This window comes from Anomaloglossus baeobatrachus, chromosome 9 (assembly GCF_048569485.1).
Source record: "Anomaloglossus baeobatrachus isolate aAnoBae1 chromosome 9, aAnoBae1.hap1, whole genome shotgun sequence".
In the NCBI taxonomy this organism is placed as follows: domain Eukaryota; kingdom Metazoa; phylum Chordata; class Amphibia; order Anura; family Aromobatidae; genus Anomaloglossus; species Anomaloglossus baeobatrachus.
Window position 1 is genome coordinate 145,536,890 of NC_134361.1, and position 27,086 is coordinate 145,563,975.

The 27,086-nt window shown below is 42.5% G+C and overlaps 1 protein-coding gene across 2 annotated transcripts in view; it reads left to right on the forward strand.

The window, feature by feature from the left end:
- GDPD2 (glycerophosphodiester phosphodiesterase domain containing 2) overlaps positions 1-27,086 on the forward strand; it is a 278,190-nt gene that overhangs the window by 13,715 nt on the left and 237,389 nt on the right. The window contains exons 1-2 of one of the 2 annotated variants that reach the window (XM_075322763.1): positions 22,826-22,870; positions 22,961-23,063. In XM_075322763.1, coding sequence (XP_075178878.1) covers positions 22,968-23,063 — 96 coding nt within the window. In that variant the 5' untranslated portion in view covers positions 22,826-22,870; positions 22,961-22,967. Of the gene's footprint in view, positions 1-22,825; positions 22,871-22,960; positions 23,064-27,086 lie in introns of those variants that run through there. The other variant, XM_075322762.1, reaches the window with a different exon arrangement.

Consider the following 27,086-nt stretch of genomic DNA (forward strand, 5'->3'; position numbering starts at 1 on the left):
ACACACACACACACACACGCGCGCGCGCACTGCACAACACACCACACACACACACACACTAGGAACCACAAACAACTGCCCTACACAGACACCCACACATACAGACAACGCTGCACACACAGACAACGCTACACACACAAACACCGCGGCACACACAAATATACGCACATACCGCACAACACACACATTGCTCAAAACATACCTCCCCCCAAAACACACCACACACACACAAACCGCGCAACACACACACAACGCTACAGACACACAGCGCTCCACAAGCAACGCAACACACGCAACACACATACAACACCGCTCTCACCCCCCGTCACACCCAGACAACACCCAGAACATGTACAGCGCCTACACAAACACTTGGTAACTACAGACAACAACATCTCTCTCTATATATATATATATATATATAACAAAAATCATACATGAACTACACAATACGTAAATTCTAGAATACCCGATGCGTAGAATCGGGCCACCTTCTAGTATATATATATATATATATATATATATATCTCAAATTAATTTCCGGAAAATAGACAGAAAGGGTTGCACTCTACAAGGGTCTGGATAGATAAAAATCTTTAATCCATACTCAAATCAGGGATACAGGTGGTGAGGGAAGGTGAGGTTGTGCAACGCCGGATGACGGCGGGCCGTTTCGCAAACAAATTGCAGGGACATTGTATCCACCCTTTTATACCAGGTGGTGTGGAAAAGCAACGTCACTGAGTGAATTAAAATACATTTTAAAACACCCAGTTGTAATTACATCAAGCAGACATAGAACAATATAATCAACAAATGGCAGCAGCATTATAGTTCACAGAAGTTTAGAAAGAATACCATACATTACATTTCAAGGTATGTTGAAGAAATTTTTTTCTTTTTAGGACGGAGTTCCCCCAAGAAAAAAACCTTCTCCAAGAAATTTTTTTTTTCAAGAAAAAAACTCCCCTTTCAAGAAAAAATTCCTTCAAGACAATTTTTTTTTTTATTTAAGAGAAAAATTCTTTATATATATATATATATATATATATATATATATATATATATATATATATATATAATTAATTTATTCGTCATTAGTGCACCTCGAAATGTATGCAGAGAGGGGAGGTCAGTAAACAAGGATCTACAAAAAGACCGACAAATTGTTTTTATCATTCAAGCCTAAGGGGCCAAGAACATTCAAATCCATAATTAATCTAGACTCCCTTTGGAGTAATGTACGATGGGTGTCACCTCCTGTAGGGCAAGGGTTAATTTTAACCACACCAGCATATCTCAAAAGCCGCGGGTTTCCTTCATGGCATTCCTGCATATGCTTAATTAATCGTGGTGAGCCCACTCCAGATGTTATGGATTTAAAATGCTCCCTGAATCTAACGTACAGGGGCCGGATGGTTTTGCCTATATAGAACCGCTGACAAGGGCAGAAAATGACATATACTAGGTAGTTGGATTTGCATGTTATGCAGTCATTAATTTTAATAACCTCACTACCAATTCTTAGAGTATTGCCTATACAACGGTATTCGCAAAAGGGGCAATTTCAACATTTAAAATTCCCTTTCATTTTTCTGCGATCTAGCCATGTTCCTTCTTTTTGGTTGACAAAACAATTTTTAACAAGGATATCGCTTAGGTTTTTACTTCTCCTGTAAGATATCAAAGGGCCTTCAGAAGCTGACTCCTTGAGATCTTTATCGTTTAAAGTCAGGTTATAAGCTTTTATTTACATAACATTGATAAGCGACAGAACTTCTGTCAGGGACTGTACCAAGCATGACAAAATAAAGAAAAAAGCTAAGATGCATACTTATGATTTTTTTTTCACCACTTAAATAAAATAAAATCTGTAAAAAAAAAAAAAAATATAATAACTTGCTTGTCTACACTTTTTAAGAACTGTGACGTTTTAAATTTTGGGAAGATAGAGGTATGTGCAGACTTAGTGGGGTTTTTTTGCCTTTTTTGGGTGGATATGATGTTTTTATTGCCTTTTATTCCATTATTTTTACACTGTTGCGATGGCCAAAAACGACAATTTTAGGGGTTTGTGTTTTTTTTTTTTTTTTTTCTCTTTCTTCTTATGACATTTACCGATCGAATTAATTTATTTTATCTTTTGATATATTGGACTTTTCTGAATATAATGACACCAAATATGTGTAATATATATATTTTTTTTTTAATCTGGTAATCTTTAACCCCTTCACGACCTTGGACGGATTTATCCGTCCAGGATCGTGTCCCGTTAAGCCCCGCCCCCTGCCGCGGGCAGGCGGCGTGGATCGGCACACATATCAGCTGTTTTCAACAGCTGACATGTGTGCCTGCTAGCCGCGGGTGGAATCGCTTCCACCCGCGGCCATTAACCCCTTAAATCTTGCTGCCAAAGTCTGGCAGCAAGATTTAAATGCGCGCGGCCATGTTTGTTACTTACCGCCGCCCCCACCGGAAGTCACGTGTGTTATCACGTGACTATCGGTGGTTGCCATTGTAGCACAGGGTCATGTGATGACGCCTGCTGCTACGATGTTTCACTTTCGTTTTCCCTCGGCCGAGAGCAGAAGGAAAACCAAAGTGACTGAATCTGCTGATTACAGCGGTATTGCTGTGATCAGCAGATCGCGATCAGCGATCAGATTGCTGATTGCTATAGCCCCCTAGGGGGACTAGTAAAATAAAAAAAAAAAAGTACAAAAAAAAGTTTTAAAAAATAAAAAAAAACCAAAAAACCTAAAAGTTCAAATCATCCCCCTTTTCCCCCATTGAAAATTAAAGAGTTAAAAAAGAAATAAATATACACATATTTGGTATCGCCGCATTCAGAAATGCCCGATCTATCAAAATATAAAATCAATTAATCTGATTGGTAAACTGCGTAGTGGCAAAAAAATTCCAAACGCCAAAATTACGTGTTTTGGACGCCGCAAGTTTTACGCAAAATGCAATAACAGGCGATCAAATCGTAGTATCTGCGCAAAAATTGGTACCATTATAAACGTCAGCTCGAGACGCAAAAAATAAGCCATCACTGAGCCATAGATCCCAAAAAATAAGAACGCTACGTGTTTCGGAAAATGGCGCAAAACGTGCGCCACTTTTATTGGACAAACTTGTGAATTTTTTTTAACCCCTTAGATACAAGTAAACCTATACATGTTTGGTGTCTACAAACACGCACCGACCTGAGGCATCACATAGATACATCAGTTTTATCATATAGTGAACACGGTGAATAAAACATCCCAAAAACTATTGTGTGATCACACTTTTTTTGCAGTTTTTTCACACTTGGAATTGTTTTGCTGTTTTCCAGTACAATATATGGTAAAACCTATGGTTTCGTTTAAAAGTACAACTCGTCCCGCAAAAAACAAGCCCTCATATGGCAAGATTGACGGAATAATAAAAAAGTTACGGCTCTCGGAAGAAAAGGAGCAAAAAACAAAAACGCAAAAACGGAAAGTGCACGGGGGCTGAAGGGGTTAATGGTGAAAAGAAAGGTATTTGCGCTTGTAGATTTTCTTTTTTTGTTCATATTTTTTTGTTGTATTTTTCAGTCACTTTGAGTGTTGTCATCACAGGCATGGGGGGTTTTCAGCAGCCAGCTAGCTGTCACGGTAACCCATCGGCAGCTGCGATTGAGACTTGATAAGAACTATGTTAGAGGGAGATAAGTTATGCACACCAGTGACTATGTAAGGGGAATACATGGAATAGCAGAAACTGCTGTGTGAATACTGACATGAAAAATTCAATAGCTGTATGTAAGGATGAAATGTGAAAAATGGAACCTGCATTACTGCCATGAATATATGAATAAAGAGAAATTTAGCTACTGAATTGATCAATGCAATAGAGCCCCAACACTACGCCAAAGTATTTCTCTACGTTGGGGTCCCTAGCTTTTTTTTTTGCACCCAGTTCAGACATAGAATGGAGTTCCAAACGTTATTTTGTATTTGATAAGAACTATGGGCTGGACACTGATCTCCCTGAGAATATGCCTCCAGAGCTCATTTTAAATGAATGGGGGAGTTACCAGTGTAAGAATCGGGAGAGCAGACTGTCAGTCATTACATGCCTTACACTGGTACCACCCCTTTTAATTTGCAGTAAGACCCGGAGACAGATTCTCGATGAGATCGATTTTCAGCCCATAGATTTTACCAGCTCATTTACATATAAGAAAAACGTGGATTTCTCTGGAATAAGACATCAGATTGCAGATATCCAGGTATCATTTGTTTTCATCGTTTTATGACCTACATGCCCTTATAGAATGGTTTTGCTGGTGGTGGCTATAGACAATTACTCTGGCAGTCTCTTTCTTGACTCATTCTTTTTTAGTTTTGTTAGTGTCCTTGTCCCTGCTAGTAGTATATTGTGGTACCTGCAGCATATTTGGGTTTCACAGCTAGTTCATCCATACATGCAAAAATATTTGTTGAGTCTGTCTGCATTGATCATAGCCTATTACATGAGGAGAGGCGAACAGGATCATAAAAGGCATCAACCTAGCAGCGGGATCGATATCTGCTCCTTGGTGTGATGAGGACTGCCAAAACACTACTAAATCAACTCCACCAGGGTAGAAACCCTCTCGATGAAGCTAGTGTGAAGACCCAAGATCCTGATGTGGGACTTGTGCTTATATCCCCTTGACTAGCCGCCCTCTTAGCAAGCACACAGGGGCGTACTAATATACTATTCAATGCAGCATCACCAGTGGTTCCGTGTTCACCTGTGTTCACTGTGACCGCTCTTCTGAATGTCCTGGCACTTTTGGTCATGCGCAGAAGATCCTCTAAAACCGGGGCGCTTCATACTGCGCATGACCGGAAGTGCCCAGCATTCAGAAGCGCGGTCACAGTGAACACCAGTACACAGTGAACACAGGTACACGCGCCACCGCTGGTGACGCTGCATTGAATAGCATGTTAGTACGCCCCTGTGGGCGTGCTAACATGCTAAGAGGATGGCTAATCAGGGGATATAACACCCTTGGGGTTAGTCCTCTCGCTCATTAGCATACGATATAAGATCTTTACAAATACACAGTATACAGGGATGATTAGGCAGGGATTAGCAATATGCACCCAGAAGTGCTCATAGTTCTGGGTGCCTTTTGCACCTGACAGGTTTCCTTTAAGATCTTTTTCAGGCAGTGTCACAGATGTATCACCGGTGACACAGTCATGTGGTGACCGGCAATAGAAGGCCACAGCATTTGGCTGCTCCCTGACCTTCTATCATTCCTGCTGGATGTATTTGGTATCCCCCTATATCTCCTCTGTTTTGTTTTCATCCCTTTCCCTTTAGGACCCTGCAAAGTTCCTCACCCTTTCAGACGCTTTTCGTCAGCACTTCCTTTGTGTCTGTATATACCCTCGTTTCCCCATATTGGTGACAAGTCCTCAGTGCAAGCAGTCGGCTGGCATTCTTCTGATGCATCTGGAGATAAGTTGCTGTTTCTTCCACTGTTTGTTATCCCTGTTTGTCCTTTAGCGCTTAGTAGTTTTGAAGAAGAGCTCATCCCATCTGCTCCCTACCTAGGACCCAGATCAGGGTGGATTTGATTTAAATCTAACTGATTTAAATCACGATTTAAATCACTAGTCAGTAAGGCTTGATTTAAATCAGTGATTTAAATCAAAGTTTCTACCTAAACTAGTTCTTGCTACTTTAACATGCAAGTAGATGAAGATTTTTAGAATCACTTTTTATATTACTTTTTTCTCCCCAGTTTAATGGGTTAATCATTCATATTTGGACACCACTGTACTGTTGTACTCAGGAAGGAGAAAAATAATCCTGACCTTAATAACAATTTAAATAGATTTATTCAACTGAAACAATAACAACATTACAGCATAAGTTATTTGCTTAAACAAACATCCATGTTTGTTAACTAATTTGGCTAAACAAAATATATATATATTTTAAGAAACTTAGACTGTCAGCCCAGCCGACACATGAAAAACTTAAATACTACTGTCCCTGCTGTCCTCTGTAGCTCACTTGTCGTCATCTTCATCATCATCTTCTTCTTTGGTCCTATTCATAATCTGGAAAAGAAAAACAAGCTTTCCTGCTTTATTGGGTCCCAACCGATTTCTCAATTTAGAATGAATGAGTCCAAAGGAAGAGAATATTCTTTCAACGCCTGCAGAAGAAGCTACTGCTGTTAAAAGTGAAATCATTACTTGAACAGTCTCTAAATCCAAGCGCTTAAGTGACTTCCACCAGTTTACTGGTGTGACCTTCCTTAAAATATCTTCAGCAAACATATATTTCTTGAATGGTTCCCCCTTAGCTCTGAAGTTTATTATAGTTGGCATTAAAGATGGATGATTGCTGGATACCCATGTCATAGCTAACTCCTCTTCCTCAGCACTTAGGTTTTGACCCTGATATTGACAATATTTGCCAAAAAATGAGCTGGAGTCAGTGCTTGTCCCATTCGTTTGTTTACTGCTTGTAATTTAATTCTGTCCATGTGTAGTTCTGTTTTTAAGTGTTCACTCAGTTCTTTCCAAATTTCAACAGCATCCGCAATAAAACAGCTATTTTTCTGTATTTTGTTTAAAGCTTGAGAGATGGGTTTCAGGAAGCTCAGCATATGTTCAACATTTCTCTTAAGCCCAATGTTGAGGATTTTGGCCGTGACAGTGCCATCTATTTTATCTCGATTTTCTTCACAAAGTGTCATCAGAATAGGCCAGTTTTTGATATACTGCTCAAAACAGTCCACCACAGAGTTCCATCTAACATCTTGTGGGAGCGTTAGCTTGGTTCCACCCATCCTTTTCAGAGCTGCTGCAGCAAAATGATTATTACGGAAGTATTTAGCAATTTCAACAACATTAGCCTTTATTTCTGGAACACTTAAGTCTTTGGCTAAGAGGTGCAGCAAATAAGCACTGCAACCATATGTTATTAGCAGCTTTGTATTCCCTCCCTGCTCTTCTAAATCTCTTCTCATCTTGGATAAGTTTGCAGCATTGTCAGTGACCAAACTGCGTACTAGACATTTGAATTTTTGTTCACATGTCATAGTATCATAGTATCATAGTTTTTAAGGTTGAAGGGAGACTAAGTCCATCTAGTTCAACCCGTAGCCTAACATGTTGATCCAGAGGAAGGCAAAAAAAACCCCAATGTGGCAAACAAGTTCCAATGGGGAAAAAATGTCCTTCCTGACTCCACATCCGGCAATCAGACTAGTTCCCTGGATCAATACCCTGTCATAAAATCTAATATACATAACTGGTAATATTAAATTTTTCAAGAAAGGCATCCAGGCTCTGCTTAAATGTTAGTAGTGAATCACTCATTACAACATCATGCGGCAGAGAGTTCCATAGTCTCACTGCTCGTACAGTAAAGAATCCTCGTCTGTGATTATGATTAAATCTTCTTTCCTCAAGACGTAGCGGATGCCCCCGTGTTCCAGTCGCAGGCCTAGGTGTAAAAAGATCTTTGGAAAGGTCTCTGTACTGTCCCCTCATATATTTATACATTGTGATTAGATCCCCCCCTAAGCCTTCGTTTTTCCAAACTAAATAACCCCAAGTTTAATAACCTGTCTTGGTATTGCAGCCCACCCATTCCTCTAATAATCTTGGTCGCTCTTCTCTGCACCCTCTCCAGTTCAGCTATGTCCTTCTTATATATCGGTGAGCAGAATTGTACACAGTATTCTAAGTGCGGTCGCACTAGTGACTTGTACAGAGGTAGAACTATATTTTTTTCATGAACACTTATACCTCTTTTAATACATCCCATTATTTTATTAGCCCTGGCAGCAGCTGCCTGACACTGTCCACTAAAGTGAAGTTTACCATCCACCCATACACCCAAGTCTTTTTCTGTGTCTGTTTTACCCAGTGTTCTACAATTAAGTACATAATCATAAATGTTATTTTCTCTACCCAAGTGCATGACCTTACATTTATCTACATTAAACTTCAATTGCCACTTCTCAGCCCAATCCTCCAATTTACATAAATCTCCCTGTAATATAAAATTATCCTCCTCTGTATTGATTACCCTGCAGAGTTTAGTATCATCTGCAAATATTGAAATGTCGTTATAGCTTTTACTGCCACTTCTTGTAAGTATTCTGCTGTGTGTGCATTTCCTGACGTATCAGTTGTTTGTGCAAGGAAGACTTACAAGCACATACAATAGGATCATTGTGGACATTACTCCACCCATCAATACTTAGGTTAACAATTTTACCCTCCAGAGCTGTTGCACATTGCTCCATTTCTCTGTCATACACTTGATCCAGCAGTTTCCCTGCAACATCAGCTCTGCTGGGTGGACTGTATCCTGGTCTCAGTGACTGAACCATATTAATGAAATGTGGGTTCTCAGTCAGACGGAAAGAAGAGCTCGTTGGATAAATAAACTGGGCAATTTTTTCATCAATCAACTCTTTTTCTAATCTGCTAGTTCTTATCACAAACCTATCTATGGTGGTTCCAGGAGGTAAAGGTTTTTTCTTCCTTTTGGGTGATGGTGATATGTGGCTGTGGGTGTCTGATGATGATGATGCTGCTAATGAAGCACTATCCTGGATGGATAACTCTGAAACTGTAGAACAGGATGATGGTGATCTTGGAGGTGGATAGTTTCCAGAATCCATGAATTCCCCTAAACAAAAAAAAGTCAATGCTGTTATTTTATTATACAATTTCTGCTTATTGTACACAACACATCACTGCCCCTGCCCCAAAAGGAATATTTGTTTTTCTTCATAACTGTACCAAATGACAGTAACATGCAGTAATAATAAGAAATATAATTTTTCTCACACATGACAGTTCAGTCTTTAGAAATGGGATTCAATAAAAATGTTTACCAACCTGAAGATCCTGCCTGTTCAGAAGTGTTTCTTTGGTCATCTTCATCACCGCACTTCTCATGATGTTGCCTCATTCACGCCACCAGGCCTTGCGTCTCTTTGTTGCATCGTTTGCATTTTGCACGCATGCCTGCCTTACCGATAGGCGAAGGAGCTTCATTAAAATATTCCCAAACTGGGTCTCTTTTACGGCCTGCTGCCATTATAAGGAAAGAATGTAATAAACCTCAGATCGTACACACAAACAGATCCAGACTTTGTCTGTCTGTGGCTATGCTGCATTATTGTGCTCAAAGTTTCACTTTCATTTTCTTGTCTGCTTGCCCTTCCTCCTCACACTTAGATTCACATTCTTCTTGTGTTGTGCAGATCTATTCCACTCCAAACAATCAGAAACCTATTGTCTAACTTCTTGGACTTGGCACTGAAGGGGTTGATTCTGTATTCATAGGTTTGTAGAACAATAGGATTAAGGTCTTTTTCTCAACTCTGTTCATGTTGTAATATTTTTGCCGTGAAGAAGAGGCTGGGACCTTTGCAGAGTCAAATTCAGTTTTGAGAACTGCGTAAGTAAAGCGAGCGTCTGTGATAATATAGGAGAGAAACTGCCCACTAATCCTACAGAAACCTCTGGAAGAGCATGGCATTGTGAATGTTACACATATACAGCCTTTATTCTACTGAGTTAAACAACTCCGCTTTCTCATGATGGAAGAACCTTTTGGATGGTAAAATATTTTCCTCAAAAAGCAGTTTATTGAAAAAAATCCGATTTAAATCAAAAAAATCCGATTTAAATAAAAAAAATCCGATTTTTTTTTTTTTTTTTTTTTTTTTTAAAAAAGATTGATTTTTATCCACCCTGATCTCTGATACAGTGTCAGCCTAGGGTTGGGTATCCTTCTCGGCGCATAGATATGGAGCCTATCTAGAGCGGTGAGGGAACTCAGGGCTCAGCGGTGGGTTTGGTCACGGGTCACCATCTCCTCCTTCCCTAGACACAGGATCTCCATTTTTTTTTCCCTTTCGATGTATGCTGGGTACTTCCCTGTAAAATCTGCCCGTAAAAAAGCGCAGTAAGTGCCCATACCCTAATGAGGTTTTCCACTTTTGGAATAGTGGACTCCAAACAATTTCTGAAATATAAAATAGCAAAGACAGATGCTAATCATCCTCACTAGCTACTTACCGCTAATCTGATCTCTGCATTTTGGCTGCAACAGTGACATTTCATCAACAGTTAACATCACCGCTGTAGCCAATCACTGAGCTCTACTGATGTAGACAGCACAAGCTGCAAACCTCAGTAATTGGCTGCAGCGGTGGGGAGCGTGCACTCAAATGTGGTTACTATCTGTCTGTTATTTTATATTGCTGGAATTTTGGGGGACCATTTTGCTAAAATGAAAAACCATTTTAAGTGTTTCCTTAATGTTTTTTTTTCTAGTGTATAATGCATCAGTTAGGACTGAACAAGAGATAATTTGTGTAAAAAATGAGTCTGGCAGGAATAATTCCAGCTCTCATTGCATCCTAACACAGTAGCTGAGGATACATGTCCGTTCCTGTGTAATCCTAGAGGCGCTTGTTAAGTTCCTCATTCCTAATATTTGAATAGTTTAAACATAACGAATGTGACAACTGTTCAGATCAAAATGAAAATATTTGTAGTCCCCTGAAAAGCCAGTTGAGCAGTATAAAATGAGTGCCCTAATGTAAAGGCAGCATACAACTTTTTCTGCTTATATTGTAATTAAAAGTACCATCTTTATAATGTAAACTATTTAGACACTTATATAGAACCTGCCTTTAGGGAACCATTTATGACCAGAAATGCTATTTATCTGCAGGTATAGGGTTAATCTGAAGGAAAGTGGTGTTAAATTATGGTAGGCTGGTTTACTGAAGCAGAAGGTACAGGGAGAAAATGCAGTTATATCCTCCCTGCAGCCATTCAGTTGCAACTATCAGTACGCTGCAGTGAGTGGTTATAGTCATTGATCACTGCAGTGACCGCAACTATAATCACTTTCCGGCACATTGGTTGACAGCCTGCCTGCACACACACTGCAGAACAGACTTTCAATGAAAGTGCTGGGGTGAGGTTACTGCCGCTCTCGCTGTGTATTGAGTGGTGTCTGTTATCATTTCCTGCATTGCCCCGATGACTTGAAACGTGTGGCTTCAGGGAGGATTCCAGTTAATTTTCTTCCCATAGCTGCTGATCCAGTAAGATAGCCCAACAAGATTTTAATGCTCTTTGCCTGAAGATTAGTCCTATATTCACAGGGAAATAGCATTTTTGGACATGACAGATTTACTTTAAATTTGGGATCTAGTCAGCAGTTTGGATTACTTTTGGAATTTGGTGTGGATTAGGTTTGGGTAATTTTGTAATAAAAATAAATTTCTCGGCCCTTTCTGGGAAATAGTCCGTGTTCCTAACCTCCCAATTATATTGACCCCGCTTTGTCTTGTATCCTATTGCAAACATTTGTTCAGTACCTGAATTGTAAATGAGAAGGAATAATATGATTTAGATCTTCTTAATCCTATACCAAATTACTGGAGGGCCAACAGAATATAAATCTCATTTAACTACACATGAAATAAATGGCACTATTTTGGGGAAAAAGGTTTGTCCAATGTTACATCACTGTTGTCTCGTCTGGAGGGCAGCATATGGGTGACAGCCCGCCAGGGTGTACCCTTGTTATTGGTGTCAGCAGCTTAAAGCAGTATAAATTGTGCTGACCTGACGGGCCATTTCTGTAAATACTGTCATGAGTCAATTATAAGAAAATGTATAACTATAATTGCCTATAAAGCACCAATCCAATGGTTTTTGTTCATTCCACCGCTCTAGTGGTGCTTTAAATGTAAACCCCTTGTATTATACTCACCTGCCACCATCTTCATCTTTTTCCACCGTTCGCTCCGGTCGGTCTCCTGTTATTTGTAACCTGCCGACAGCTCCAGTGTTTCATGGAGTGCGCCAGAGGACCCAACTCAATACAAGTCTATGAGAGCCTCATTCAGCTTTCCATAGAGATGCATTAGGAGCTTGTGATTTAAGTTCTGACCAGTCAGAAGGTAGAGGCACAAGATGGCACCATCATCATAGGAAAGGGTTCTTTACAGATAGAGTAGTCAAATTGTGGAATAGTTTCATAGTGTCTCATTGGCTAATTTGTGACCTTAGGTACTAATGACATAGGTCCTTTGGCTGTGTGTGTATTAATGTTTTGTATCCCTCACTTGGGTTGCATACTGTATGATGGTATGGGAACCTGCGGTTTATACTGTAAACAAGGAAGATCTCAGTCCACTTTGTAACATAGAACATTCTTTACTGATGTCCTTATATATACAAGGTAGTAGGTATTAGGCACATCTGTATACAATCAAGGCATCAGCTTGGTGGTTAAGTGAACTTGCAAATGGAAGAGAACTTGCAAAGTACATTTCAATTACACAGCATTAATAACTTGAACTTTCCATCTCCATGTCCTCTTCTTTCTATCTCTAGTATCTGTGCTGCCACCTGATCAGCTTAGTCTTTGTTGCTATGCTCTCAGGTCCGGCTTACACGTTGCCTCTTCTGCCCCACTCCTTGTAGCTGTCCTGGGTGCCACAACCCACAGCTTTATTCCTGGCTTCAGGTCGTTCTAGCTACAGCTCGCTTCTCTGTCAGGCTCACTTCTCAGTGTCAAGGACCTTTTGGCCTCGTCTTGGTATATCTTACTGCCTTTGCCATCTACCTATTACACAGACCCCAGTAGGCAATTCCCCCTCTTATATTCTAACGCCTGACTCCCTCTAGGCAGGAGGCATTCCCTTTGGCTCCTTACATGGTCCCCACTGCACAGTTGGCATAGTTCTGACTTTCATGGCTTTCATGTGCTGTAACATTCGTTACCATAGAAACAAAAAAAGATCACAAAGCCTAAAGACTTATCAGCAGCCTCTCGTATACCAGTCACTGTTATGCGTGGTCGAGATCCACATTTGCGGATCGCTGCTACCATGTCAGACTCTGTCCACACTGAGTCCGACAAACAACCTATTATACGCTGCCCGGCTTGGCACCCACAGTTTGCTACCACCAGGTTGGACTCTGTGCACGCTTCTGAGTCCAACAAGCAACCTGGCTTCTATTGAGGAGCCATATTCTGCCGGGCATTGGCTGTTATATTACCACTGCTTTGGGCACTTTAGGAGTTAATGCCTCCTGGAGCCGTGTGTGGCTTCTCAGAGAACCAGGTTGCTAATCCCCACCTTCAGCTGGTCTCCTCCTACTTAAGTCTGGGAAGTTTTCTGAGTTATTGCCGAAGATAGCATCTGCTTAGCTGTTGCGTTTGCCTCCCTACCTTTAAAGCTATGTGCGCACTGGAAAATGGAATTTTCGCAAGAAAATTCTGCAGGCACTGAAAGATTACCGCGGTAAAAAAACGCGGCAAACCGCACCCGAAAACCGCATGCGGTTTGCTGCGGTTTTACCGTGGTATTGTCGCGGTTTTGCCGCGTGCGGGTTGGTACATGTGTTTTAATGCATTCAATGCAATAAAGCACATTGAAAAAAAAAAATCATTTCCTCCTGAGATATAGTAGATAGATAGATAAAGAGACAGAAGAATAGATAGATGGATAGATAGATGGAGGACAGATCGCTGCATTTCTCACGGTCGGTAGTGAGTCACATTGCCGACCGTGGGAAATGCCCTGTGGTTACCTCTGCTGTCTCGCTGCGAGGCTGCATTCATTCAGCGCTGTGTGTCAGTTGCGGCTGGATGTAAGCAGCGCAGGATCTGTGGATTACGCCGGAGCCGTGGATTACGTTGGAGCTTTGTTTCGGGAGGGGTTAATAAAAGGGTGAACGAGGCTTATTTGTGTTTTATTTAAAATAAAGGATTTTTCAGTGTCTGTGTTTTTTCACTTTACTTACAGGTTGATCATGTCAGCTGTCTCATAGACGCTGCCATGATCAAGCCTGGAGTTAATGGCGGTGATCCGCCACCATTAACTCTTTGTATTACCCTGACTGCCACTGCATCACGGCAGCAGGAAGAGCCGGGGACACTCCGGTACTGCTGCATAATGGATGCGACAGTCCCGGGGCAGCTGCGGCTAATATTCTCGGCTGCGGGAGGTGGGATGGAGGCGGGAGACATTAACCCTGCCCCTCTCCCTCCCCAGCCTGAGAATACCGGGCCGCCACTGTGTGCTTACCTCGGCTGGATGGTAAATATACAGCTGAGCCCACGTGTTTTGTTTTCTATATGTCCGTTTGATTTCTATGTGTGTTCTATGTCTGTGTTCTATGTCTGTGATGTCTGTGTCTGTGTTTGTGATGTGTGTGTGTTTACTCTCTGCTCAGCTTCCTCTTCCTGTCATATTGACATCACTTCCCTGCAAAACCGCAGGCAAGCGATGTACATTACCGCAGGTAAACCGCGAAATAACGTAGGAAAACGCAGTGAACTGCACAGAATTTGCTGCCTGCGTTATTCCCTGCGGGATTTCACGATTACATGGCAGTCAATAGAGTGAAATCCCGCAGCGACGTGCAGAAAAGAATTGACATGCAATTGTTTTTGCTGCGGGAGTCACAGATTGCTTCACTATTTCTCCTAGGAGTTCCCTCTAATAAATCTAATTTGCAATGAGAGCTGAATTATTTTGAGTGTAACTGTAACACTCATTTACACATTAATGGTCCGATTCATAAAACTTATTACGGCATTGTTATTGCAAAATGTCGATGCAACTTGTGTCTGCGCTAAAATGTTATTACTTATTGTGTTCTCACTGTATTTTCTCCCAGCTTCAACAAAGTGAGCGGAACTGGGGTGAATCATGGGTATGCCGATTGCCGCTCGTGAAATTCATGATGAACTGTCTTACTCCAGCAGGGACTGGAATAGGATTAGTGGTGAGGTGCATATAGAGGAGCGAGCTACTCATCCAATGCTCCTGGTTTATGAAGAGGCATATGCAATGATCGGGGGCCCTGTGGTAGCTTTTGCATTTGGGCCCATGAGCTTCCATTTACACCACTGCTTCAAGTTCACTAATAGTCTTGGGTTTTTGTGCTTCAACCGAGTTCTTCAAATCCTACCAAAAATTTTGTTTGGAGAACAAGTCGAGTGACTGTAATGGCCATTGTGCATAATTGGGGGTCCTGTTGGAGCTTTTGCATCTTGGCCCATGAGCTTTAAGTTTCACCACTGCTTCACATTGACTAATATTCTTGTTTTTTTTATGCTGCAATGGAATTCCTCAAATCCCTCCCATAAATTTTGTATGGAGAATAATTCACTGTGAGGCCACTCCGTATACACCTCTTCATGAATCAGGAGCATCTGACTCCACCTTATCTCATTTAAGACCGGTGTAAATCAGGCCCTATATGTTTTCTTGTTTGCTGCGTTTCTGTGGATAAGTACTGTCAGGTTCTTTCATCTTTTGGTTCTGGCTCTTTTTGCTAGATTCCATCCTGAGCACCATATTGATGATTTGTTCTGCGGCCATGTTACAATTGTTTATAAGATCACAATGGTGTATTGGTGTGTAAATACCAGCATGTTTTATGAGCTGTATACAAACTTCTAAAAAACTTAAGAAATGACTGGACTCCAAAATGTTGTATTTGTAAGATTAGAATGCAAACCACTTATTGAAGATTTTTCTCTAAGGAGTGTTTTGGAAGTTAAGCAGCTACCTATCCTGTTACTAAAAACTCTGATATGTAAAGGCCCCGTCACACGCAGAGATAAATCTTTGGCAGATCTGTGGTTGCAGTGAAATCATGGACATATTGTTCCATTTGTACACAGCCACAAACCTGGCACTGATTGTCCACAATTTCACTGCAACCACAGATCTGCCGCAGATTTATCTCTGTGTGTGACTGGGCCTTAACTTCACTTTTAAGAAAAGATGAACGACATTGCTCATAGCATTATTTGATATCTATGATGAGGGGTTGTGAGGGGCCGTCATTTTTTGATGCAATATATTCAGCTTTTACAACTTTTAATTATTTAAGAGAAAACATATAGCAATCTTCATATTTGTGTAGAAATGACTTCAAGTCATAATGACGTACAGAAGTATGGAGCCACCTTGTCAGGGCCGTATTTGGCATTCATGCTGCCCTAGGCACTTTAAGTTGTAACACCCCTACTGGTAAGGCTGCTTTCACACTTGCGTTGTTTTGCATCCGTCACAATCAGTTGTGTGACTTATGCAACGGATGCGTTGCAGATAGTGGCACAACTGATGTGACTGATGCTGCAAAACAACAATCCGTTGTTTTTTGTTTACTGTTTTATCAGCGGCTGGCTATTGTGAACGATCAGCTGATCACCCGGCGGCCAGCCGCTGGGCGATCACCTGATTGTTCACAGTAGCCGAGCGATCAGATGATTGTTCTCAAAAGCCAGCTGATCGATCTCAAAATCCAGCCGCCAGGCAATCAGCTGATCGTTCGGCCGCCAAGAGAGAGAAAGAAACATTGATTTCAATTATTAAACACAAGAGCTGAACATGCGCAATAGAAAAAAAAAAGGATTCAGACGCTCACAAAACGCTACATGCTGCGCTCCTACATTCGTATATAACTTCACAAGAACAACCATCAGTACATAAATACATCACCAGAACCACAGTCAGTACATGCCTACATCACCAGAACAATCATCAGTACAGAAATACAGCCGCAGAACAACTGTCAGTACATGACTGCATCACCAGAACAATTGTCAGTACAGAAATACAGCCTGAGAACAACCGTCAATACATGACACATCACCGTTATACAGCGATCACTCTCAATGTCAGGTTAGCCCCTATCATATAAACTTGTTTACCTTAACAATGGTAAGGAGATGATTGAAATTGTTGTTACCAACTATCATCAAACTAGGTACCACAGTACTGATTAGTTGCTAGTAGCTGCACTAGTAAACATTTAAAGAGTAACTTAAAGGTTTGGTCCGAAGGAAAAGTAATTTTCATTCTAAATCCCTATCTATTTAGTGCCAAAATATAATTTTTTTTTTTTTAATATACTTGCATTAATAATTTCCTATCCTGTCCCTTGATGACGCTTCATTTCAGGGAGGGGCAGAGGCTGTGGCAGTGATTGCAGCCTCCGCCCCATGATAACGCTTCTTTCGAGTATCCCAGCATGCACCATGCTCTAGGATTCTCAAAAGAAAGGTCATCAAAAAGGTCCATTAATTCTTAGACTGGTGCAGTAATGTGTCCTGAGACCCCCATAGGTGTAGTGCATGGCTCAGGAGACAGAACTCTGACTTTCTACTGAAGCCGCGCTGCTCTGTCTGCTCTCCTGCACTTTCCTAATAGGTCTTTGGAGCAATTGTGGGGGAATCGGGACCGGGTTCCCCTCAGATCTGTTCAAAATTAATTACCCTAAGGCTACTTTCACACATCATGTTTTTTCCATCAGGCACAATCCGGAAAAAAACGGGTAAAACGGATCCGGTACCGCATCCGTTTTATCCCCATAGATTTGCATTGTTATCGGATTGTGCCTGATGGCATTGCGTTGCATCCGCTTTTTACCGGATGCGGCAAAATTAATTAAAGCGGCGGTCGGAGGCAACATATCTTGTAAAGTTTTTTGTTTGGCAAAAAAAAAACGCATCGCACCGGATCCGGCGCGATACTGCGTGTTTTACAATAGAAGCCTATGGACGCCGGATCCGCTTTGTAAACTGAGCATGCTCCAATGTTTTGAAAAAACGGATCCAGCAAAAAAAACGGACAAAACGGATGCAAAATGGATCCAACGGATCCGTGTTTTTACGCATCCGGCATAACGGATCCGTTAAACGGAGCCGGTGGATACGGTTTTTACATTTTTTGACGGATCCGTTGGATCAGGAAAAAAAAGGATTGTGCCTAAATGCAGAAAACTGATGTGTGAAAGTAGCCTAAAACATATAAAATAATTTCTGAAACATTAAGTCGCTCTTTAAGGTGTGTTTACACTGCTGCGGATTATCGGTCTACCTCAACAAACTGTCAATCACCTGATGCAGGAGCAAAATATCTGTCACCCACAAAATGCCGATCACCCGGCACAAATATTCATAATAGGGAACGTCGCCCATAGAAAAATCATACCAGATGTATACAGCCCATACAGAAATTATACCAGGTGTATACAGCCCATACAGAAATCATACCAGGTGTGTACAGCCCATACAGAAATCATACCAGGTGTACACAGCCCATACAGAAATCACACCAGGTGTATACAGCCCATACAGAAATCATACCAGGTGTATACAGCCCATACAGAAATCACACCAGGTGTATACAGAAATCATACCATGTGTATACAGCCCATACAGAAATCACACCAGGTGTATACAGAAATCATACCAGGTGTATACAGCCCATACAGAAATCACACCAGGTGTATACAGAAATCATACCAGGTGTATACAGCCCATACAGAAATCACACCAGGTTTATACAGAAATCATACCAGGTGTATACAGCCCATACAGAAATCACACCAGGTGTATACAGCTGAATACAGAAATCATACCAGGTGTATACAGCCTATACAGAAATCATACCAGGTGTATACAGCCCATACAGAAATCATACCGGGTGTATACAGCCCATACAGAGATGACACCAGGTCTGTACAGCTCATACAGAAATCATACCATGTGTATATAGCTCATACAGAAATCACACCAGGTGTACACAGCCTATACGGAAATCCCACCAGGTGTATACAGCCCATACAGAAATCACACCAGGTGTATACAGCCCATACAGAAATCATACCAGGTGTATACAACCCATACAGAAATCATACCAGGTGTATACAACCCATACATAATCATACCAGGTGTATACAGCTTACACAGAAATCATACCAGGTGTATACAGCCCATACAGAAATCACACCAGGTGTATACAGAAATCATACCAGGTGTATACAGCCCATACAGAAATCACACCAGGTGTATACAGAAATCATACCAGGTGTATACAGCCCATACAGAAATCACACCAGGTGTATACAGCTGAATACAGAAATCATACCAGATGTATACAGCCTATACAGAAATCATACCAGGTGTATACAGCCCATACAGAAATCATACCGGGTGTATACAGCCCATACAGAGATGACACCAGGTCTGTACAGCTCATACAGAAATCATACCATGTGTATATAGCTCATACAGAAATCACACCAGGTGTACACAGCCTATACGGAAATCCCACCAGGTGTACACAGCCCATACAGAAATCACACCAGGTGTATACAGCCCATACAGAAATCATACCAGGTGTATACAACCCATACAGAAATCATACCAGGTGTATACAACCCATACATAATCATACCAGGTGTATACAGCTTACACAGAAATCATACCAGGTATATACAGCTCATACAGAAATCAGACCAGGTGTATACAACCCATACAGAAAACATACCAGGTGTATACAGCTTACACAGAAATCACACCAGGTGTATACAACTCATACAGAAATCAGACCAGGTGTATACAACCCATACAGAAATCATACCAGGTGTATACAGCTTACACAGAACTCACACCAGGTGTATACAACCCATACAGAAATCATACCAGGTGTATACAACCCATACAGAAATCATACCAGGTGTATACAACCCATACAGAAATCACACCAGGTGTATACAACCCATACAGAAATCATACCAGGTGTATACAGCTTACACAGAAATCACACCAGGTGTATACAACCCATACAGAAATCATACCAGGTGTATACAGCCCATACAGAAATCATACCAGGTGTATACAGAAATCATACCATGTGTATACAGCCCATACAGAAATCACACCAGGTGTATACAACCCATACAGAAATCATACCAGGTGTATACAGCTTACACAGAAATCACACCAGGTGTATACAACCCATACAGAAATCATACCAGGTGTATACAGCTTACACAGAAATCACACCAGGTGTATACAACCCATACAGAAATCATACCAGGTGTATACAACCCATACAGAAATCATACCAGGTGTATACAACCCATACAGAAATCACACCAGGTGTATACAGCTCAACTTAACATTTGATAAAAGATTCACTTTTGTTTATGGCATAGGCCACTCCAAAAGTGCACAATGCCCCCTCACTGCAAAATAAATAAATAAATTAGAAGATTTTTTTGTTAGGTTACACTGTTTCTACCTGGCATGATTTTTATATGGGCTGTGTTCACTAAAAAATGTTTGTACAGTTTAATTGGCATTTGGGGGGGTGACAGACGCCTTTAAATATCTTTCTTGGCCGCACATTGTTCTGTGAACACATGCTGCCAAGAACAATGCTATTCTATGTGCACAGGACGATCATCGTAAAGATCGTACTGTGCACATGAAAGTGTGGTCACAGGCTCAGCAGCCATAAAACCACTGACCATCTGCTGGATATAGATCAGCGATCACTTAAAACCTGCATTTAGCAATGTGTTTAGCCATCACCTGCATTTATCCAGCCTCAAACCTCGGTACCTCACAGGTCCTGGTGCCATGATGACTTCACATCCACAGCTCGTCTCTGCAGACCTCCATCTTCTCTGCTCTTCTGCAGCACATCACGACACAGTGCCCTTAAAAATAACATGTCATTATAAAAATAATCAACCATGCTGTTCCCTAAATAAGCCCCCAAAATAAATAACTGTCCCTCACTTTAATCCCTGCACAAAAAAATGACACCCCCCCCCCCCACACACACATTGTCTATATTATGGTACATGGCTACCACACTGCCCCCTTTATAATACCACACCGTCTCCCCTCATGAGTTACACCCACTACACCCTCCTCACTTATGACTTATGATCGCCAAACTGTCTGCACCACATGCTGCCCCCTATTCGAACTGTCTCCCACACATTAGACTTCTACATACTGAGCCATGTTGCCCTTTCTCCATACTGAGCCCACCCCATGCTGCCCCCTTTTCCATACTGAGCCTAACCCACGCTGCCCCCTTTTCCATACTGAGCCCACCCTATGCTGCCCTCTTTTCCACTGTGATTCCACCCCGCAGGCTGCCCCCTGCCCCATACAGATCACACCCCGTGCTGTGAGCCCACACAGAGCCAACTACATGTACCCCCTTTATCATACAGAGCGCTCCCTCTGCTACTGCCCCCTGCCCCATTGAGATCCCCCTCCATGCACCCCCTTTCCTATACAGCGTGCCCCCTATGGCTGCTGCCCCTGCCCCATAGAGATCCCCCTCCATGCACCCCCTTTCCAATACAGCGCGCCCGCTATGGCTGCTGCCCCTGCACCATAGAGATCCCCCTCCATGCACCCCCTTTCCAATACAGTGCGCCCCCTATGGCTGCTGCCCCCTGCCTCATAGAGATCCCCCTCCATGCACCCCCTTTCCTATATAGAGCGCTGCCTATGGCTGCTGCCCCTGCCCCATAGAGATCCCCCTCCATGCACCCCCTTTCCTATACAGTGCGCCCCCTATGGCTGCTGCCCCTTGCACCATAGAGATCCCCCTCCATGCACCCCCTTTCCAATACAGCGCGCCCGCTATGGCTGCTGCCTCCTGCCTCATAGAGATCCCCCTCCATGCACCCCCTTTCCTATACAGCGTGCCCCCTATGGCTGCTGCCCCTGCCCCATAGAGATCCCCCTCCATGCACCCCTTTTCCTATACAGTGCGCCCCCTATGGCTGCTGCCCCTGCCCCATAGAGATCCCCCTCCATGCACCCCTTTTCCTATATAGAGCGCCTCCTATGGCTGCTGCCCCTGCCCAATAGAGATCCCCCTCCATGCACCCCCTTTCCTATACAGTGCGCCCCCTATGGCTGCTGCCCCCTGCCCCATAGAGATCCCCCTCCATGCACCCCCTTTCCTATATAGAGCGCGCCCTATTGCTGCTACCCCCTGCCCCATAGAGATCCCCCTTCATGCACCCCCTGTCCTATATAGAACGCCCCCTATGGCTGCTGCCCCCTGCTCCATAGAGATCCCCCTCCATGCACCCCCTTTCCTATATAGAGCGCCACCTATGGCTGCTACCCCTGCCCCACACAATTATACCCCATGCACCTCTTTTTCCCATAGAGCGCCCCCTATGGCTGCTGCCCCTGTCCCATGCACATTACACCCCGCCGGCTGCCACCGCTATCTTCGGCTCTACAGCGCCTACCTCCCGGCTCCGGTGACTTCTCTCCTCAGCGGCACACAGTCTGCAGAGACGCCGGCAGTGGTGAGGTGACTCATCGCGCTGCCCGTGACATCATCAGTGAGCGCGCCAGGGAGCTGATTGCAGCTTGTGACCCCGGAAGTGCCCTCGCGCAGGGAGCAGGTATGGAGGATGATTTGTATTAGCGTTTAAGACGCTAATACAAATTAAAAACGGGACCAACTAACACCTAACCCCCCCCCCCCCCCCACAAAGACTCCGGTTATGGTAATGAGTCTGGGGAGGGAAATTTAAAAAAAAAATTTTTCTTTTTACTCTCGCCCTTGGCGCCGTTCCCCCGCAACCCGCCGCCGCAGGCTCCGGACCACGGGTGCCTAATGGTAAATACGGCCCTGCACCTTGTACTCTGACAGTGCAACAAGCATTGCTAACCAGTCCACAGCTATTCCGACAGCTTTAGGCTGTTCTGTAAATCTCTTGTGAGTGACCTTCTCTCAATAACAAAGCTGATGGACTCTGAGAAGTCAGCTCAGCCTGCGGTGGGTCTTCCTTGCATTTCCATTGTGTCGCACACAGGAGAGGGGCTTCCTCGGACTATTGTCACATTTTTATTTTGATACCCTCCCAGTCTGGTTAAACTTGTTCTGTATGCTTTTTTTTTTTTGATCTGTACTTTCAGAAATGTTCTCACACTGCCGGCTGTAGAGGTGCTGGCGATGGTGTTGTGCTGAGTGCCGGTGAGATACTACCTGCAACTATTGTTCTGGTCTTTTCTCTCTCAGGTCGGTTCTTACAGTAACCATTTTTCCATTTTTTTCTTCTAATAGATAAAAGATGTCTGGGTGCAGGTGTTGCCGATCGCGCTCTCCTTGCTTAAGTTTCTTTTATAATTGTTCATGTGAAAGTGTCAAGCGGCAGCCCCCAAGCACGGTATGTCATAGAATTACATCTCTTCTGTAGGTGAAAGCGTAGTTTTGTTTCTGGAAACCTTTTGATTGTTTGTAACGACAATTTATTATGGAGACACGTGTGTGGTTGTGTTATGTGCCTTGTTCTAATATATCAAAGACTTCTGCAACAATGTTTTTTTTTCTTTTTTTATCTGATGATATTCGGAGCTAGTAATGACCATGTTATTACACACTGCTCCTTGTTCTATTATATCCTGATTTAAAATTAAACAAAACCTAGTAAGTTATTTGAACAATTGTTATAAATGTAGCAGAGCTGATAAGGTCTGAAATACCGAGGTACCGAGGTCGCAGACCTCTTATGCCAGAAAACAAGATGGACAAAATTATTAAGGGCACATCTTGTACTCAAAAATGAAGCTAAAGATAAAGTAACAGAAGTCTATTACAAAGCTGTAAATTCTTCTGCAGTCTTCACTCTCAGCTTCAGCAGTCACGTGGCACTTTTCATTGCTGGACAAGGTGAACACAGACCAATGAATGCCCGGGACTGGCAAGGGATTACTAGCTTTATAATTTTACACCATTTTAATCTGTTTCTAAATATCTTTGTGAATATTAAACACATCGAGCTTTTACCTCTGGTAACTATTTGGTTGGAGGGCTTAGAGATGTCAAGGGACTTTTATAAAAAGTAAGGATTGCCTAAAGCAGACAACCCCTGTCTGTCAGTCCACTGCCACCATTAACCCCTTAACGACCGCGGGCAGTAAAATTACGTCCTAGCTGTCATAACGTTACTGCCCGCGGTCTGCGATCGGCGCACATTTCAGCTGATTTTCACAGCTGAGATGTGTGCCTGCTAGGCACGAGCAGAATCGTTATCTGCTTGTGCCGTTTAACCCCTTAAATGGAGCTGTCAATATGTGACAGCGCCAATATAAGCGCGATCGCGGTAAACGTTTACTTACCGCCCGATACCGGAAGTCACGTGACGCGATCACGTGACTTCCGGTAGTTGTCATGGTAGCACAGGGTCATGTGATGACTCCTGTACTACACATGAATTGCTTTCACTTTCACTGCGCCTGCGGCCCAGTGAAAAAGAAAGTGAGCGTATCTGCTGTTTACAGCTGTGTAGCTGTGATCAGCAGAGCGATCGGATTGCTGATCGCTATAGCCCCCAAGGGGGACTAGTAAAATTAAAAAAAAAAAGTTAAGAAAAAGTTTTAAAAAATTAAAAAAAACAAAAAAACCTAAAAGTTCAAATCACCCCCCATTCGCCCCATTGAAAATTAAAGGGTTAAAAAAATAAAAAATATACACACATTTGGCATCACCGCGTTCAGAAACGCCCGATCTATCAAAATAAAAAATCAATTAATCTGATCAGTATACGGCGTAGCGGCAAAAAAATTCCAAGTGCCAAAACGACGTTTTTTTGTCGCCACAGCTTTTGCTCAAAATGCAATAAGAGGCGATCAAAACGTAGCATCTGCGCAAAAATGGTACTGTTAAAAACGTCAGCTCGAGACGCAAAAAATAAGCCGTTACTGAGCCATAGATCCCGAAAAATGAGAACGCTACGGGTCACGGAATATGGCGTAAAACGTGCACCACTTTTTTCGGACAAACGTCCGATTTTGTTTTAACTCCTTATATAAAAGTAAACCTATACATGTTTGATGTCTACGAACTCGCACTGACCTGAGGCATCACACCCACACATCAGTTTTACCATATATTAAACACAGTGAATAAAATATCTCAAAAACAATAGTGCTATCACACTTTTTTTGCAATTTTTCTACATTTGGAATTATTTTGCCGTTTTCCAGTACACTATATGGTAAAACTTATGGTTTCATTTAAAAGTACAGTTCCGCAAAAAATGAGCCCTCACATGACCATATTGACTGAAAAATAAAAAAGTTACGTCTCTCAGAAAAAGCATGGCGAAAAAAAAAACGGAAAGCGAAAAATCGTCCGGTCGTGAAGGGGTTAAAGGGAACCTGTCTGGTCCCCCATTGCTGTATGTCCACATTCCCTGCCTAAACAGCCCTGTATATTGCTATTTATTAATATGAATGTTTCGTTTTTTTTAAATTAAAAGAAACGTATAAACCTCGCTGTTTCTATGCTAATTAGGTCCTTGTTACTAGTTGCAGTGTCATTGTTTCCACAGACTAGTCTGCCTCTTTCCATGTTATCAAACCTCTGTGGGCATGACAACCTGATTTCCATGAGCCGGCGCCATCACAGCTCCTTGAAATCTGGCGCGTGAAGCAGCTCATTTTGGCCTTGTCAGTGTGCCTTTGAAGCTGAGTATACGCTTCCCGGCTTCATTAGGTGCACTGTGCATGACCAGAAGTTCAGAAGACATGTATGGGAGCTGTTTTCATGCGCAGTGTGCCTAATGAAACTGGGAAGCGTACACCCTGCTTCAGAAGCGTAGTGATGCGGTTAAAATGAGCGTGCCGCACGTATGCGCTAGATTTCTATTTCCTGATGGTGACGCTGGCGTGTTGAAAGCATGCTATCACACCCACAGAGGCACGATAACCTGGAAAGAGGGCCAACAAATCCGTGGAAACAACACCCCTTCAACAAGTCTAGGCCTTAATTAGCATAGGAACAGTGAGGTTTATAAGTCTTTTTTCTTTAAGCATCCATATTAGTGAATAGCATTATACAGGGCTGATCAGGGAGGGAATTTGGGCATACATGTTACAATGCTGCTGGGTTGTAGGGCATACGGGACGTGATAGGTTCCGTTTAAAAGGCGTGGTTCACTACTTAGCTTTACTAGCCACATCGATATAACGTTCAGAAACAACGCTACTCTCAATTACCTTGTGTGGGCAATTGTGCCTCTGAGCGGCGTTATTGTGGTCTGCTCATCCCCATTGTGTAACCTCTTAGATCCAGTTATGTCATGTCAACTTGCTGTTGACCCGACATCACAGAAGTGGGCTCCAGTTTTCCCGAGTGACTAGTATGTGGGTAGAGATCCACCGCACATTACAGCTCAGCATCTTGCGTGCTTTCTTTTTCACTGCAGACCGCCACAAGCAGGAGCGATGCTGGGCTGTGATATGCGGGGAATCTCTGCCTACAGCCCAGTCACTCAGAGAGAATGTATGGGGAGATAAGGTATGCACACCAGTGACTATATAAGGGGAATACATGAAATAGCAGAAACTGCTGTGTGAATACTGACTTGAAAAATCCAATAGCTATATGTAAGAGTGAAAATGTGAAAAATGGAATCTGCATTACTGCCATGAACATATGAATCAAGAGAAATTTAGCTACTGAATTGATCAATGCAATAGAGCCCCAACACTACGCCAAAGTATTTCTCTACGTTGGGGTCCCTAGCTTGTGTGTGTCCTCTCATGCAGTTAAAAAAACTTACCGTGTATGGGAAGCTGAGACCCAGGCTATTTATGCGTATGATATGGATTGGCAATAGGTGTGGTTGGGGAGGGTTCACAAACGAAAAACTACTAACAAATAAGGAATAACGTTTGGAACACCATCCTAAGTCCGAACTGGGTGCAAAAACCTAAAAAAACATCACTATGGGGAGATAAGGTATGCACACCAGTGACTATGTAAGGGGAATACATGAAATAGCAGAAACTGCTGTGTGAATACTGACTTGAAAAATCAAATAGCTATATGTAAGAGTGAAAATGTGAAAAATGGAATCTGCATTACTGCCATGTAACTTAGTTACTGCAGCACATTAGGGGGCCGGCTGCAGTGTGGAAGACTTTAACCCATAGAGTGCTGGAGGGTCTGGAGTGTGTGCCTTGAAAAACGGGCCCTGCAGATTTTTCCTGACACATGAAAACAAATAAGTGACACATATTGAAGTCCCCACGCTGCACAGGCCTGCATCATCCTGATAAATACACCCTGAGTGCTGTGCTGCCCTGGGACTCCCTTCATTCTTATTATCCACCATATAAGTGGCTGTTTTCCAGCTCTCTGGACGTGGTGAGGAAGTGGAGACAGACATATTACTAAATATACA